This window comes from Triturus cristatus, chromosome 3_2 (assembly GCF_964204655.1).
Source record: "Triturus cristatus chromosome 3_2, aTriCri1.1, whole genome shotgun sequence".
Classification (NCBI taxonomy): Eukaryota; Metazoa; Chordata; class Amphibia; order Caudata; family Salamandridae; genus Triturus; species Triturus cristatus.
The window spans coordinates 1,143,669,724-1,143,687,836 of record NC_140584.1 but is presented as its reverse complement, the minus strand read 5'-3'; the positions used below and the strand labels follow the sequence as shown (position 1 = coordinate 1,143,687,836).

The following is an 18,113-nucleotide window of genomic DNA, read 5'->3' as shown; positions in this document are numbered from 1 at the left end:
TGAAAGCTTAGCTGCTGCAAACTTGCTTGCACTCTCCGGTTGAAAGCTTGTCTGGTGCAAGGTCCCTTGCACTCTTGTTGAAAGCTTAGCTACTGGAAACTTAACTACTCCTGCGCTCTACCACACACGTCCCTAATCTCGCTGCACAGTGGTGCCAGACTACTGCAAGCTTCCATTCACACGCAGGCTCTCCTGCACACCAACCCACTGACCACCCCAAAGCCTTGGTCGCAATACCCGATACGGAAGGATGGTGCTTTTAAACTGACTCGGTGCGGCGACGCGCGCCTGCTCTGCCAGAACCCTGGACCCAGGCAGGCTGATGCTGAAGGTGGTGGGGGAAGAGCGGCGGGGAGGTGCCCAAGCCCCCACTTGTTTGAATGTGCACTGATATCGCCCTGGTTACTGCAGGCATCCAGAGAAGGGGGGTGTCACTCACAGCTCAGATTGCATCGAGCTCCGAAGGGCTGGCAGCCAGCCAGGGCCAGTGTATTTAAGAAAGACAGCCCAGGCTCTGCAGCCGGCAGTCTCTGCAGGAACTTCTCCAGGGGGAAGAGCGCCTCTGAGCACCTCGCACAAGAGACACGTCCTGCTCTTATTTTCACAACAGCGCTTTTTTGCAAAAACTGATTTTTTTTCCACGACAATTTCATTTTCGACATCTTTGCAAGAGGCTTAGAGAAAAACTGCGCACTTTGTTGTCGTGCGCGTCAGAAAGTTTTGCTGCAGACCATCCGTGCCGTTTCCAAACGAGACAGCTTTGGGAATTAATTCCGCGAGAAGTTGTTCTGTGACTTGAACGTGCAAATCAGGTGGATTGGTTCATTGCCTGGACTTTAGAAGTGTTGGAGGGGGCTTCTACCTAAAAAAACACAAAGACGACAAAAAAAGACACCAAGGTTTTCCGACCCCAATTCCTAGTACAACCTGTTGCGGAGGGCACCGCTACGGCAGGGACAAGCGACGAGACATTGTGTGGCTGCCCCCCCGCAGCAGTGTGGGGCAACAAGTGAGGATTTGTGCATACAGCGCCCTTTGGGGCACACACCTCGGACTCTCGTTCTAGAGCACGTTTGAAGTCTTCTGGCGGTGCATGAGGTCGCCTGAAAACTTTGTGGGGTGCAAAGCACCAAGAGCGCCTTGAAGACTGCACCAAGAGCGCCTTGAAGACCGCACCCAGACACTTCGCACATGTGACCCTACTTAAGACTCCTCTGGGCAGCTGTTGACCTTCTGAACGCTGGGAGTCTCTTTAAAACATTCAGAACACTTTCGGGGTACATAGGGGTTGGGCATTCCTGCACAGGGCATTCAGGATTTTTCGGGGAGCAGAGGGACAGGGATACACTCACTGCACGTCCAGGGGTCTCTTCCCAGTTAGAATACTAGGGAGTAACGTTCTTAGGGTACAGATTTCTGACTTTTGGGGTGCAGTTACCTCAGGTCCTTAACTGTTGGGGCGCAGTTCGTTCAGCTCCTGGGCTCAGATCTCTCTTGGCATTCACTTGTCGGGGTGCACTCCCCCACCTCACGCTCCACTCCCGGCCCGCAGCCATGCTGCCGGGACTCTGCCTGCTGCTCTCCCTCACCGTGGGCCTGTGCCGGGCCCTGGGCTCCTTCGTGCACTGCGAGCAGTGCGACGACAAGGCCCTGTCCATGTGCCCGCCCACCCCCAACGCCTGCGAGCTGGTGAAGGAGCCGGGCTGCGGCTGCTGCCTGACCTGCGCCCTGGCCGAGGGCCAGGCCTGCGGGGTCTACACGGAGCGCTGCGCCCAGGGCCTGCGCTGCCTGCCCCGCCAGGGCGAGGACAAGCCCCTGCACGCCATGCTGCACGGCCGAGGAGCCTGCCTGCCCGAGAAGAGCTACCGGGAGGCGACCAAGGCGGGTGAGTGAGGGCACTGCCGTGCCTGCGAGCGCCGCGCTGCTGCGACTGACTCACCAGGCTGCGCTGTGTGTGCGTGGCGTCATCGCGTCGGGTGTGACGTCACGGCTGTGCTTGATTCTGACGTGCTGCTTCGCTTGCCTGTCCTAGTCCGACTGACTGAACAAAGTGCATCAGCGGCGCTGTGTACGCGTGACGTCATCGCGTTGGGTGTGACGTCACGGCCGTGGTTGAAGCTGACGTGCTGCTTCCCCTGCCAGTGTAAGTGCGAATGACTGACCAAACAAAGGGCCTCGCCAGGCTGCGCTGTGAGCGTGGCGTCATCGCGTTGGGTGTGACGTCACTGCCGTGCGTGAAAAGGTGCTGCGCAGCTCTGGCTGAATGTAAGAATGAGAGAGGCGTCGCTATGTGCCTAATAAACCGCCTACATACCCTCTTCCCCAGTGTTGTGCAAGCGTGACATCATGCCGTTGGGTGTGACGTCGCGCGCCGAGATGCTCTGTCTGACTGAGTTTGAGAGGCGCGACACTGTGCTAAACACAGAGCCGTATGCAGTACCCAACTTGCTAGCGCTGTGCGAGCTTAACTTAGGATGTGACGTCACTGCTGTGCAATAAACACAGGAGGGGCGAGGCAGTGCAGTGTCATTACGTGTGTTTAAACACTGTTTCTATTCCCTGTGTGTTACTGTCTCACCATGAGCTTCTTACCAAATGCCCTGCGTGATACATTCTGCCTGTTTTGTCCTGTTTTGTCGCTCCTTTCCACCCTGACCCTCAAGCTCGTTCTAATTCCAGGAATGAATTCAGCTAGAAGTCCTACACCCCAACAGACCCGATTTAAGTGGAAGGCTCCCGACTTTGAAGTTAAAACTGGCTTTATTTCAGCTGTCTCCCGTTTAAAACTGCCTCTGTTTCAACAGAATTCAATGTGGAAAATGCTCGCTCCCCCCTCCCCCCCCCCCGATTTCTGTTTGAAAATGTCCCACTTCCCTGTTCTAAAATGTTGGCATTCATGAAAAGTCCAAAATACCAAGCAGTGGACTTCAGGAAGTGAAGACTCGCTCAGTATGCCAAGTATGGCACCGGACTGCGCATCACCCTTTCCTCCCAATCTTAAACATCGCCCTTCCCTGTTTACACACACCCCTACCTCCCTGAGAATTAAACACTGTCTTTGCCCCGTGTCACATGCAGACACACCCCCACCCATCATTACCGTCCGTCTTAAACTTCCCCCGTGTGAAAGCACTACCTCACAACCCGTCCCTCTGTGCTACACAGAACGTGTTCATAAAGTGCAGTAAAGTGTTGTACTAGGCTTGTGTCACCGGGTGCCCGTGGGCTCATACAGCACCCCAGATTCTAATGCACGTGCAAACTCCTCCGCTCCCCTTGTGCTCAATATGGTTTCGCCGTTTGCATCAGACCACACCTCTTACACAGCTCCCTCTCCAAGCGGAAACCTCCACTTCTCGTGATAAAGTGCACCAGCCTGCTTGCAAAAAAAAAAAAAAGCATGGTGTTGCTGCTAATATAACAGTGTGTGTTGCACCCATGGCACCCTTCTTGTTATTGCAGGGTGTGCTGTTGTATTCTAACTGCCCTGGGTGTGATGGTAGTGTTCGCTGCTGTACCAGTATTGAATTGTATTATAATTGCATTTATGTAGCACTTACTACTCTTGATTAGGGGTGGGCGGAGTTTGCGTATTCGTTCTACGCAAAGCTCTGCGAAACGGTAAAATATCTCCGCGAGCAAGCAGTAATTCCGCGAACACGTGGAATTGCTTGTTCGCGATGCTTTTTTCCTGTTCGCAAACGCTGTTTGCGTGCTCGGGGGGGGAAATATCTTGGGAACACGCATTTTGAGAAAGCGAACAAGCCAAAAATTCCGCAAAGCAACGGAACGCAGAATTTTGGGCAATTCTGCGTTCTTCGCGGAACGCGAAATTACACAAATTCCGCGAGCGGAACGGAATTTACCGCCCAGGCCTACTCTTGACGAGGCGTCAAACCGCTTTTTCAGCAAGTAGCTCTCAACTCCGGAACCCATAAAGGATTAGTGGTGAATTGCTATAGTGAAAAATTGAAGTAATTTGAGCAGTGAAGTGATGGCAATACTGATGGGACAACAGTGTTTTCTCCTGCACTAATGATGTGATCATAGGGTGGGAGCTACTTACCCGAAATCCATACCCTTGATGTGATGGCAGTGTGTGCTACTGTACCCTTCTTAGGATGGCAGTGTATGGCAGTGTCTGCTGTACATTCATACGATGGCAGTGTATGACAGTGCCTGCTGTACCCTTCATACGATGGCAGTGCATGACAGTGTCTGCTGTACCTTCATATGATGGCAGTGTATGACAGTGTCTGCTGTACCCTTCATACGATGGCAGTGTATGACAGTGTCTGCTGTACCTTAATACGATGGCAGTGCATAACAGTGTCTGCTGTACCTTCATATAATGGGAGTGCATGACAGTGTCTGCTGTACCTTCATATAATGGGAGTGCATGACAGTGTCTGCTGTACCCTTCATATGATGGCAGTGTTTGACAGGGTCTGCTGTACCCTTCATATGATGGCAGTGTATGACTGTCCGCTGCTGTCCCAGAGCTGGACTGGCCGTAGCAGGCTCATGGCATTTCCCCAGTGAGCCAGAGGGGTGGGGGCCGGTTTTGTCCCCGTGGGGAATGGCTTTGTGCTGCAATATCGGCCCGCTGTAACCAAAGCGGAGCAGTACTGCTTGCTAGCACTCCCCTGCCAGGGTCGGTCAAGCAGCAATCTGCCCGGGCTGGTTGTTGTTCCCAGTCGGGCCCTGGCTGCACCCCCGATAACAGTGCATGAGCTGCTTTCCTGTGCACTTTACTTGGGATAATGGGCATGGGCTCCTGTTCTACCCACCTTATTTTCTACTTCTCACCTGTACACGCCTTTTTCTCTACCCACCTGTACAACCCTCCTGGTCTGTACACGCATTATGGTTTATCCCACCTGTACACGTCTTCTGCTCTACGCACCTGTACACGTCTTCTGCTCTACGCACCTGTACACGTCTTCTGCTCTATGTACCTGTACACATCTTCTGCTCTATGCACCTGTACACATCTTCTGCTCTATCCACCTGTATACCCACCTTCTGTTCTACTCACCTGTACCCACCTTCTGTTGTAATCACCTGTACACACATTCTGCTCTACCCACCTGGACACGCCTTCTGTTCTGCCCACCTGCACATGTTTTCTGTTCTATCCCACCTGTACATGCCTTCGTTTCTACTCACCTGTACCCACCTTTGGTTGTATTCACCTGTACACACATTCTGCTCCACCCACCTGGACACGCCTTCTGTTCTAACCTACCTGGACACGCCTTCTGTTCTGCCCACCTGCACATGCCTTCTGTTCTATCCCATCTGTACACGCCTTCATTTCTACTCACCTGTACCCACCTTCTGTTGTAATCACCTGTACACACATTCTGCTCTACCCACCTGGACACGCCTTCTGTTCTGCCCACCTGCACATGTTTTCTGTTCTATCCCACCTGTACATGCCTTCGTTTCTACTCACCTGTACCCACCTTCTTTTGTATTCACCTGTACACAACTTCTGTTCTATCCCACATGAACACGCCTTCGGTTACATCTCACCTGGACATGCCTTCTGTTCTATCCCACCTATACCCACCTTCTGCTCTATGCACCTGTACACGCCTACTGCTCTACCCACGTGTACCCACCTTTTGTTCTACCCACCTTACCCGTTTTCTGCTCTATCCCACCTGTACACACCTTTTGTTTTACCCACCATCTGCTCTACCCTCCTGCACACACCTGCGCTATCTCACCTGGACACACTTTTTGTTGTACCCACCATCTGTTCTACCCTCCTACACACACCTGCTTTATGTACAGATATTTATATAGCGCAAATCACCAACCGGTCTCTAAGCGCTTGCTTAGGGAACCCGTCCTGGAATTCCCCTGTGAGATAACCCAGCAGGGCATCCACAAGGTGAAAGCCAGGCATCCCGCCGCGAGGGGCCATTGTGGAGATTAAGCAAGCTATTGCCCAGAGTCGCAGAGTGTGAACCCATGAATCAAGTATGCACTGGAGCGAGAATTATCGAGTCCATGGACAATTTATGGACTCAAGACCCAGCCGAGCCGGGAATTGAACCCTGGTCCCGGGCTGACCTCTGCTTCCAGGTCTGCCTACTCTAACCAGTGAGCCACACTTCTCCACGCAGACACGCCTTTTGTTGTACCCACCTTCTCGACTACCCACCTATACACACCTTCTGTTTTACCCACCTGTCCACATCATCTATTCTACCACACCAGTACCCATTTTCTGCTCTACCCACCTGTACACACCTTCTCATCTACCCACCTGTCCACACCTATGACAGCCTTTAACCTCCCCCCCCCCCCCCCCCCCGCTGTGCTTCATTTGATCCTCCCAGGGGGCACTCTCTTCAGCGAGACCTCATATGATGTCAGCGGCTACTGTAGACCCCAGGAGTGTCCAGGACTTATGGCACTAAATTACTTGCAGCCTCCCTGCTGGGTACCTCGGTGAGGGTACCCTGTACACCCTCCCCTTCTCACACTACGTAGGGATCCCTCAACCCCTAGTGGATTTCTTGCACGGGCCCCTCTATCACCGCGTATCTCTTGCGCTGCACATCGCCTCCAAGCAAGTTTCGTCTACACCTCCTGCACAGTACCTCTGCGATGCCAGTACCTCTTGCACTGTGCCACCCTGATGACCGTCACCTAGCTCCGCCCTTACCGCTTGCTTAGTGCAGCACAGATATCGGTAAACACTGGCACCCCTTACCTCTAACAGTACCCATGGCAGAAACAACGTGCACCCCACTCTGGTATAATACACACGGTGCTTCCCTAACTCTCACATGGCGCCCCCTCTGGTGCAGGTGTGCCATTAAACAAGATGCCTCCGCCTTCCTCTCGTATGTACCCCCTGGTGCTATTAAACGAGGCCCTTGCATACGGTTTGCAGTAAACCAGCTGCGTCCCTCCGCACTGTCCTGTCCCATGCAGGCCCTCGCCTGACGACAGCCCACATGCCCACAACCCCTCAACCGACAGCGTGCGTGTGCTCCTTCCTAGGGACTGCTTTTGTCAGGTAAATACTGTGTGACTTGGATAGAACCGCAGTGAAGGGGTTAAAACGTGCAAAGGGATTATCTCATAAAACCGCTTCTACTGCCAGACAATGTACATTTCCCATTGTACCTAATTTAGTGGGAGCCATGTCAAGCCTGGGCTGATAACTCAGTCGGCTGCGCGCCTGCTGCAGAGGTGTTTCTGTGGCTTATAGGTCGTGTCACATCCCTGCAGGGCCGACTGGGCCTTTCATTCTTCAGAGGCAGAGCTTATTATGAACCATAGAATTGCGTCATATCACCTGCATTTACCTGGAGCAGGAACCACGTTTCGGGCGTGTTTTTGATTAGCCGGCGAGTGTACCACTAGCAGTGCAACAGGAGGTGACCGGTTGTGGTGAGTTCATTTCCAGTGTCTTGCACTGACTTTTTTTTTTTATATAGCGCGAACTAGACCCAAATATATCGGGTATCAGAGCGCTTTACACGAGCGCCAGTTTCGTTACAGATGGACACACACATAACGATGTGGCAAGAAGTTGGGAGATAAGAGGACAATGAATTAAGAGAAGGTTTCGTTCTTGCTTTCTGGCCCATCAGTGTTGCCAAGTGCATCTCTCCCTCCGCTCCTGGGAGTCTCACAGAAGTACCAGTATCCTCCGTGATGCTGTTTATTCTTGCACATGTCACTAAATAAGTAGTTACATCATAACCTCCCGATTAAACTTTATGGACACATAATGGGCTGGATAATATAAGCAGCATTATCACAGTATACAACCCTCGGATGGTCTCAACTCTTAAAGGCAACCCCTGTTGGCCTCTCAGTTGAGGGGCAACAAAGCGAATGGGACTCAATCAGCATCTCTATCACCATTGGAAGTGGCATGAAGTGTGCGGGCTGTGGCGTTCTGGGTGCAAGAAAACAGAGGGGAGATAGTGAGTTTCAATTAGAATTGGATTATGTAGTTAAGTGTAATAAATTCGTCTTTATGTAGAAAACGCCGTAGCCGCACTAGTGCCTTTTTCCAGTAGCCCTGCCTAGGCCCCTGCTTCTTTAGTAGCCGCGGGCACGCTGTTCTTGGCCCTGCTGTGAGGCTTCCAGAGTGCCAGGTGGGTGCTCTACTGTGCTCAGACCTTCTATTTCACCAATGAATGGGGGGCCCAGCAATGCCGAATCGTGTTTCTTTTCCCAGAGGATGGCTCCTAGCAACCCGGGCCAGCACCAAAACGTTTGTTGCCACGGCTGATTTGCATATGATTGGTTCTCTGCTTCCAAGCCTGCTGTAACGACTCATTCCAGCTAAAAATGATGGAGCGGAATGCTGCCGGTGGATTGCCCACTAGTTGTAAATTGATTCGGGCCTTACCAGCCGTCATGATTTTTTCTCTCTCTTTGACATCTTTGTATACCCCGCAGGGCCGACTCAGCCGTTCATCTTTTCTAGGTACATACGACTACCATTGCGTTGATTCTGAATACGTGTTACGCACTCGCTAAGGTATTTTCGGTGTGTGTTGTAGTGAGTGCGACGGGCTTCTCGCTCCCTATAAACCCTGGGATTTTTTTTCACGTTAATTGTATCTTTTTGAGAAGATATAGGTTATAAATAAGTTCGCGAAGCCACCGGATAAAAACAGTAGCTCTCTCTTTTCCATTTGCAGGTTTTTTTATTAATATTGATACATATAGAAACAGGCAGGGCCATGCTATGTTTAGCCCGAGGCACGCGGTGGGCTGCCTTGAAATCTGCTGTGTCAGCTCAGAGAATTGAAGCGGCTGCAGGCAGAGAGCTGCGAGTCCAGGCTCCCCCCTCTCTTGTTCCCTTTCCCTCCCCCACCCCTTGTGTGTGCCTCTCCCCCCACCCTTCAGCTCTGCTATCTTTTATTGCCTGAGCCTGGACTTTTTGTTTGTGTTTTAGCAAACAGTGGTCTGAGTGTGGGGAGAAAGCGGGGTGGTGGGGGTCAGGTGTGCAGCTGTGACCTGCAGAACTGGGGTCGGTGCAGAGGTTGCAGGGCCGAGGGCAAGGGTCATGGGACTACACAGCACTCTGCTTGCTGCATGTGAAGGGCAGTGTGTGTTATCTGAGCCTTGTGCATAACATCCAAGCCAGAGCAGCGGGGGTTTATGGGGTGAGAGGGGGGGGGGGGGGGGGAGGGGCGTTGTGCAGGAGCTGCGCACAGCCATGAGCAGGGAATGTTCACTATGGACCGCCCATGGACAGGGGGGCCATATGTGAAACACAACTAGAATCCAGACCTCGCGCAAAAAAATACAATTTGAGTGAATTAGCCAGGGCTGGGAATAGAAAACCTTTATAGGACCCCATACATCGGAAGTCAAAGGGGTGGCTGCAGCAGAAGGGAGGGCTCACGAGGGGGAGTCCTGTGAAACAGAGTGAGTCTGAACCTATACATTTATTTCTAACAAAAAAGCCTCTGCGCCAAAAGAACAGACAGCATTTTAAAATATCTTCTGAGTTAAGGCACCGGCTGCGGAGACCACTGTGCACCCAGCAAGCTGAAGGGTGTAACAGCCGTAAGATGACCCCCCTCGGGGAGCAGTGTGCATGGTACCAGGCGTTAATTTACAGCCTTAATGTTTCTTTTTCAGTCTTTAATTACATTACGATTGCTGGAACATTTGCTTTGGGTAGTAATAAACACATAAATAAGTATTCTATATAGAGCTATTACTGTGATCGCCCCATCCGGGTACATCTGGCATTGTTACAGTGCAAGCATCCTTTCTCTTGCAAACAGCTTGGAAAAGTCGAAAACCTGCCTCCAACGCACGGTTTATCTCTTAAGCACTTGTTAAGTGACAACACGCGGGCTATCTCTGTTCCCCCGGGGGCACTGGTATCAAGGTGTCAGGCGCCAGCTGGCACGTGGCCAGGGTGTGACTCGAATAAAAGAAGTGCCCATGGCCCTTTAAGAGGAGGGGTTCGTGGTGGGCCCAGCTGAAACTGGCAATAGGAGACCCCTCAAGCCCTGCAGTCGACGCAAGCGCACCAGGGCCCCGATTCAGAATGACGCATTTGATAGCAAATGTAAGCTTGTGACTAAATTTTCCTTTGCATGTCCGGCATGCGTGAGGCGCTTTACGCCTGCGAAGTTCACCGGCACGGGAGCGTCCCCCCCCCCCCCCCCCGGCCTGTAAATCCCGTTCAAGGGGCGCGAAAGAGGGCATTCCACGGCATGGCGAAAACTAGAATGCCGTCTCATGGGCTTCTGTGGAGCAGATTCCACTTGCGTGTTGAACTGATCATTGGTGTCCTCTGGAATCGGTCAGTGGTTGCATTTTACCTCCGGAAATACGCATATTTGTTATTTCATTGTCCAGCGTCCAAAATCCATATGCTGTAACAACTGGCCATGCAATCCCCATGAGGTTAATGTCGCCTTTTCGTCTTCTCTTTCTGTTAACCCTGTAAACTGAAAAGGCCACAGGAAGGCGGCCAATCCGTGCGCCCAGAGGCAGCCTATGGCAGCATGTGGCACCTTATAAAATCACCTCATTAAAAAAGAAACTGAATATGCATCCTGCTCTTGCATTATTGCCTCGCCCCCTTTAAGGCTCTGTTATGGTGTGTCTCGGGCTCCCCCTAGTGCCCGCCATTATCATTTGACGGCGCTGAACCGCTAGAACTAACTTTTTTTTTCTTTTTTTTTTAAAGAAACGGTAACTTCTCTAAGACACCCCTCCCCCACGATTTTTTCCCGATGCCATCATGGTCATCACATAGCAAAAGCTGTGCACTGGGGACGTTTATATTAACGCGTGTAAATGTTGAAAACTAACACAGGTTAATGCACCCAATGCATAGAGATGAGCAGACAGTGCTTAATTTGTAAAACAATAAGTGCCAGGGCTCTTGTCAGGAGGCCACTGCACCTAGCATCACACATTGCCCCTGCCAGACCTGTCAAAAACTGTATCAACACAGCTACTAACCACACACTCCTACAAGTGTGACAACTCAGACTATTCCAGGCCCCCAAAGCCGTACAAATGTTGTGGGTGGGAGATATTAGTCATCTTTAATGTATGTTGAGTTAATAAACCACTGCAGTTGTGCGGGTATCTGAATTCGATAAACAGCGCCGTCATGTGGCAGCTTGTTAGAAGTTCCAGTGTTGACAATTAAGTGCCGAGCACCTGAAACCACCGACTCTAATTAAGCACTGCTGTGCACTTGATTACCTGCCAGCTATAAACAAGGCCAAAGAATCGGAATTAAAAGTGAACGATAACAGTGTATATAGACCAAACCTATGGAAACTGCAAACTATTACTGGGGCTATTTGATAAATTAGTCAATGAAACAAAACACAGTAGAATAACAATCAATCAATCCGTTTTTTTTTTATTTAAGCCCGCTACTTACCCATGACTGTCTCAAGGCACTGGAGGGAGGGGTGCAGCTGCGGATCAGGTAAAGAGCCAGGTCTCGAGGCTCTTCCTGAAAGTGTGCAGGGTAGGGCAGCGTCTGATGTTGACTGGGAGCTCGTTCCAGGCCCTAGCTGTGACGTGGGAGAAGGCTTTCCCCCTGAACACAGAATGCATGTGCAATTTCATCCATAGGAAACTGTTGAACCTTGATTTCCAGGAAAATGGAGTGTGCCCCGTTCTATGCATCAAAAGCAGTGAGTAGTAAAGGGGTAACTCTTCCCTCTGCATGTGCTAGGCAGCCTAGAAGTCACTGCACATCAAACCTTTGTAAACTTTGGCATTTACCTATACACCACTGCAGGCCTGTGTCTCTTCCTGCACATAAACAATCGCCCCTGCAGCTCAGGCACCCTTGCAACATTGTTACAGGGTGCCTGCGCTGGCGCTAGGTAGCTTTTTTTGTGCCAGGGGAAACACAGGGGTGCGCTGTAGTCTTGTAAATATGGAGCATCCCTGCGTTTCAAAAATGTCAGCGCAGCGTTCCCAAATTTGATGTAGCACCGTGCTCTGACGTTTATTTGTAAATATGCCTGTAAGAGTTCTGCCTGCCTTCCAGCAGTGCTTTCTCATACCATGTGTTTTCAATTATGCTAAACAGTCTTATGTTGAACGTAAAGAGTGCACTTAGGCACCAGAGTGGCCTCCAGGCACTAACACTCGGTGCTTAATCCAATTTAAGAGCAACAGCAATACATAAGGAGGAAAACTGACCACACCAGATTGATTGCAACCCTCCACCCACCCAAAATTACCAAGCCTGGTTAACCACCATCGCATTCATAGCGATTTGCCCAGAATTACAGGATGCTGAAAGGAGACCGGAGCTCAATTCCCTGCTGGGCCCAGAATCCCAGGATGCTGAAGGGTCCCCTGCTCGGCCGCAGCCCCCCTTTTTAACCCAGCTTCAGTGCTTTGCCAGGATTGCACCCCTGGCCTCTATTAATGCTGCTGGGTTTCTCTTGCTTCCTGTTAATTCATATCATGTGTGACACTTGTACGGTCCTGCCTCTTGGCCAGCAGCACCACAGTTCTGGCAGATGTGGCTCTTGTCACCCCGCACCAGACCAGGCTCGACCGGTGTTTACCCCAGGGCTGCCCAGGCACTCCCTGTGTAAGCATAGGAGGGCCAGAACAAACAGAGCTCAGGGCCTGGCCCTGGGGTCAGCAGGTGACTCGACAACATCTGTACTCTCTCCCAGTGCCCCCAAGCTGTGCGTTCGTTTCTGCCAGACAAGGGGGGCTGGGGAAAGGAGAGGGTGGGGGGGGGGGCTGTTTTTCAATGTGTACCCTTCTGCTTTTCTGTCGGTAGATGCCACAAGAGCTGCTTTAGAACATTGGTTTCAAGCCCACCAATTAACAGAAGGGGTGCATTTAAATGAACGACATTATTTATTTAATGTTTCAATGCAAAAACAATGATTTATAAAAGGAAAGCCCTCGATTGATGATCAAGGGGCTCGGTGTTTGAAGTCGCAAACAAGCATTGGCAGTCGCAAGCAGTTTGGCCTGTGGCCTGGTCTTGGTTTTATCCTGAGACCTACGCACAAAGAGGACGCAGCGCAAACGATGAAGGTTCGGGAGGTTGAAAATCGCATTTCTACTGTAAATTAATAAGGCTGTAGGCATTCTTCGACCCCCCTCCCCCGAATGCATACGAACTCGGGGATGGAGGCCTGCAAGGGACAGTGTGGAATTGCCTCCCGAGTTCGCATTACTTCCAAGTGAATGTCTTTTTAAAGCAGCCCACATTCCTTAAAGGAACACAGGCTGCTTTTAAAAACAAATGTTGACTTGGAGTGCATGAAGGTGGGGGCGGGGCGGCGAGCAGCCATTGGTCCCTGGCTCACTGTCTGTTCCCCTTGAGGCTGCCAGACGTCATCCCCGAAGGGAAAGCTGTCCTTTTTGAGGCAGCGTCTCGTCTGCTGAATATTTGTCACCTCACTCACCGGCTCGGTGGGTGGCAACAGTGGTGACGTATCAGTGATACGGTATCACTAATGCAGACATTTGCAACTCGCAAAGAGGAGACGAACGGCGCTTTTATACCGTTTCCTACTTATGTTTAAAAACATGCACATGGAAAAAAATGCCCATCCCGTTTGCAAGTCAGAATGGCCTTCTGTGCGTTACAAAAAAGTATTTTGCAGTCGCCAACACGGTTTTTTTTTTTCTTGCAGTTTGCAGGTGTTGGGACCGCAAAATATATTTATGGCTTGGGCCTCCTGTGGCTTATTGCTCGATTGAGAGCTGCTCGAGTGACTGGGTGCTCAAACCTGCCCGTATTCACCAGGGGCAAAGGGCCAGGAAACCACCACGAATCTACATGTTAAGCCCCGAAGACCCCGAGGGGAAAACCGATGTTGGTGTACAGGTTAGCAGAACAGGTTTAGTGCCCCCTACCGCCTCCTCCGCGAAATGCAGTGCTCTCTTTATGCTGGCCGGTGTAAGGGAGATATCTCATAAGAATCAACATCCTTTCGATGTATTACCCGACAGGGAGACTCTCCCGAGTTCAGGGAGCCTTGAGCGGTCTGATGGCCGAAGAAACGTGCGCAGATGACGCGGCTTTTCTTGACTCTTTGGAGCTGGCTTTGGCGTAATAGCTCTGATGGCTAACGCACCGACAACAGAGATGTGTGGGTCTTCACTGGTTCGCACATTAATGCACCTTTAATCTCCCTATGTCGATAACAAGACTACCATTTAGTTGGGGCGTCGCTGCCTAATGGTTATTTGTGTTCCATTTGCTGCAGGCGGGGTTTACCCCAAAAGCCTCGAGGACTTCCCGCAGTTGTCTTGAGCCGGGTACAACATACAAATTAGAATATGGTACTGGCTGCCGGCTGCTGTGAGGCGCTGCAGAAAACGGGTCTGATACCGGCACGTACTCTGTAGCAGGTGCATTAAGCCGCTGAGCTATGGGCCGCGCTGCAGTGGTTGTGCTGTTGTTCAGCACTTTAAATATCATATGAATAATGAACCAGGAGGCCAGAGGACGTCATTTTCCATAGGGGGGTGGGGCGGTATAGGCCAGTCTTGAGCAGTCAGCTGCGCTAGGCACACTGGGACGCGTAGGTCCACGCTTGTGACAGAAGTGAAACTACAAGTCCCAGCATGCTTACAACTACTAACTGAAATACAGGACCCTCGCCCCCTGACACTTGGTGGGCGCCTGGATGTCCAGGCTTCCTCGCGCTGGACCTTACATCTGCCTCCCCCTCCTCGACGAGCCCGGGGCCTCTCCAAGCCCGGGCCCCTGCGGTGGACAGGCAGCGGCCGGCCTGGGAGGAACCAGCAGAGCAGGAGGGCGCAGCTCTTCTTGTAGGTGCGAGTGAGAGTGACCCTGTTAAACGGGGGCACGTTAAACGGGGCGACACACACGGCGCCAACACCCACAAAAACTGTAGGTAAGGGTGCTTGTAAAACCCATGCATTCTCGAGCGGCACTGCAGAGGGTGCAGTCCGTCACCCCCCCTAAATGACGCCCATGAGCGGCCCAAGCCACCGCCTATCCAGGGTCTATATTATAAACACCTGGGCCTGCTCGGCTGCGACCCCAGCTGCGGAGGTGCGCGGGGTCAAGCCTGCTGTGACCCCAGGTGCGCGGGGTCAGGCCTGCTGTGACCCCAGCTGCGCAGGTGCGCGGAGTCAGGGCGGTTACGTCCCGCAGGTGCGCGGGCTTCGCGCCTTCCCATAAAACGGGATTTCCGTTTCCGAGTGGAAACGTCCGGGGCTCGTTATAAATATTTTATGAGGCAGCGCGCGCGGGACACCTGCAGGAAGCGGCCTTTCCAAGGCTGGATGGAAAGCTGCGGGGCAGCGAACTCTACCCGAGGGAAGGCTGCACCCGAGCCCCGCCAGAGCCTGCGTCTCCCAGCCGCAACCACGGCCGAAGTGTGATCCCAAGATAGCTCAGAGGGTTAACCACCACAAAAACCTTCAGTTCCCATATAGTAACAACGACCTTTAATAAGACCTTAACGCTATTTGTGTGCCATGAGTAGACAAGTACATCACTTGCATCCTCGAGGCACCAGCAGATGAACATCACTTGCATCCTCGAGGTATGAGTAGATGGACAACATCACTTGCATCCTCAGGCCAGAGTAGGTGAACAACATCACTTGCATCCTCAGGCCAGAGTAGGTGAACAACATCACTTGCATCCTCAGGCCAGAGTAGATGAACAACATCACTTGCATCCTCAGGCCAGAGTAGGTGAACAACATCACTTGCATCCTCAGGCCAGAGTAGATGAACAACATCACTTGCATCCTCAGGCCAGAGTAGGTGAACAACATCACTTGCATCCTCAGGCCAGAGTAGATGAACAACATCACTTGCATCCTCAGGCCAGAGTAGGTGAACAACATCACTTGCATCCTCAGGCCAGAGTAGGTGAACAATATCACTTGCATCCTCAGGCCAGAGTAGGTGAACAACTTCACTTGCATCCTCAGGCCAGAGTAGATGAACAACATCACTTGCATCCTCAGGCCAGAGTAGGTGAACAACATCACTTGCATCCTCAGGCCAGAGTAGATGAACAACATCACTTGCATCCTCAGGCCAGAGTAGGTGAACAACATCACTTGCATCCTCAGGCCAGAGTAGATGAACAACATCACTTGCATCCTCAGGCCAGAGTAGATGAACAACATCACTTGCATCCTCAGGCCAGAGTAGATGAATCGCATCACTTGCATCCTCAGGCCAGAGTAGATGAACAACTTCACTTGCATCCTGAAGGTATGAGTAGACCAGCACATCACTTGTATCTTCTCGATATGAGTAGATGAACAGCATCACTTTCACCCTCAAGGCACGACGAGTACATCACTTGCATCCTCACCCTTTTGTACCCCCTGGACCGCCTGCCCCCCAATGACTCAGACACAGGCGGGCATCAGTGTGTGTTCCCGCAGTACACTTGTAGTTTTGCTTTTCCCATCATAAATGCAGAGCTTTCATTTAGTTGAATTTAAAGGGGAAAACCAGACCTGTGGCATTTCTCCCAGAAACACAACCGCCCATTCAAACTTGTCCCAGGTTTAGATACTGATCTAATGTGCTTGAATTAATATTCACCACCTGTTTCCATCAGCTCCTTGTGTGATGCTGGCATGGCCGATCTCAGCAGCAAACAACATGAGGGCTGGCTTCTCACGTATCGGAAAATGTGCCCGTGCATACCCGTGCCGACTCTTCATTTTTAGGACAACACTGGAAGAGCAAAAATAGCTTATCTTGGAACATCTCAACTCATTGGCTCGTGCCCCCCCCCCCCCGCTCTACAGACACCAGCCTGCATTGTGCAGGTGTGATGTTGACTGCTGACTACCGTGGTTTGCAGGTATGTTGTACGTGCTGTCAATATGATGTGCCCGCACAACCCTGTGAGCATCAAATGCAACAGTCAGCAAATTCAGCCGGCCCTACATTGGATGTGTGTGATATCTTCAAGCAGTTGATGTTCCAACTCACAATCCCGCCCCCTGCGCCACAGTTTAGACACATAATTAGTTCTGAATAATGTCACCTTCCTGAACTGCCCATGTTCCTACTGATGACCCCGCTTTGTCTTCAGTTTTTATTTCCATTTTGACTGTTAGGACTTCTCTGTGCTGCCTCGGGTATTTTTGAAGAGACAGACTTGAGGCGTTTGCTTGAGGTTGCCAGAGAGAACAGTCTGGGCATAGGATGTTCGCCATTTGATTTGTATATAGACCGTGAAAATCGAGTTTTAACCAAATTGATAGTGAGTGGCCTGTGGCAGATGGAGAAGCCTTTTTCCCCCATAAATGTATTTACCTCTGTTGGCTTGGCCTTCCATGTCTCTGTCTGCTTGCTTCCTCGTTTAGCCCTACCCTTTCCCTCAGTGACTTCAGTTCAGCCTCTTCTGGAATGCCTTTGCACTTTCATTTACTCCTCTACTGCCCTGTCCTCCAGATCTATTTTCATGTTGACACCCGCCCCTTAAAAGCAGCCCTCCGACACGTTGCACCTTTATCTTGTTAATCAGAAATAATATACTTTTCATTTAGAGTCGGGCTACTAATACTTATTGCTGACTCTCATCATAGTGGTAGAAAAACAAGAAGGGATTATGCTATAAGAGCTCAGCTGTTGACTGTGAAGCCAGGGAGCCAAATCTCTCATTCCAGTTTCCCAACAAGATTATATTTCTGATCACCTGAGTTCATCTCTCTGTGGCTCTGTTCTGTGCCAAAATTAGGAGCACTCAAAAATGAGCTAATACCTCATATTAATCACTGTACATTAATAGGGCAAACATATTCTATTTCTTTACATACAAATAATACCAGTCTATATTTTGCATCTACCTCCGCTTAGGTAGGAAGGTTTGGAGAATGGATGATAGGTTTGATAGCAGAAAAAGAATGGCCCACACTGCAATGAGTGCAGAATTAGGCGGCTAAGAAGGTGCTTGCAGTTACGAAAACATGACCCTATTAAGCCAGCCCTGAAACCTTGCGTTTGGCTTTTAAGATGGATTCAGGATCAAACCCAGAACACTGTGCATTATGCACAAAGTTTGCTGGGACGAAAGACCTGGCTTCCTTCAGAAAACTGGCACAACTCTATGCTCCAGCCTGGACTCTGCATTCACGCTCCAC

The 18,113-nt window shown here is 51.0% G+C and overlaps 1 protein-coding gene across 1 annotated transcript in view; it reads left to right on the top strand.

The window, feature by feature from the left end:
• The first annotated feature begins 505 nt into the window (after positions 1–505).
• IGFBP5 (insulin like growth factor binding protein 5) overlaps positions 506–18,113 on the top strand; it is a 35,676-nt gene continuing 18,068 nt past the window's right edge. Inside the window, exon 1 of the mRNA XM_085649967.1 lies at positions 506–1,885. Within this exon, the coding sequence (XP_085506093.1) occupies positions 1,555–1,885 (331 nt within the window). The 5' untranslated portion in view covers positions 506–1,554. The remainder of the gene's footprint in view (positions 1,886–18,113) is intronic.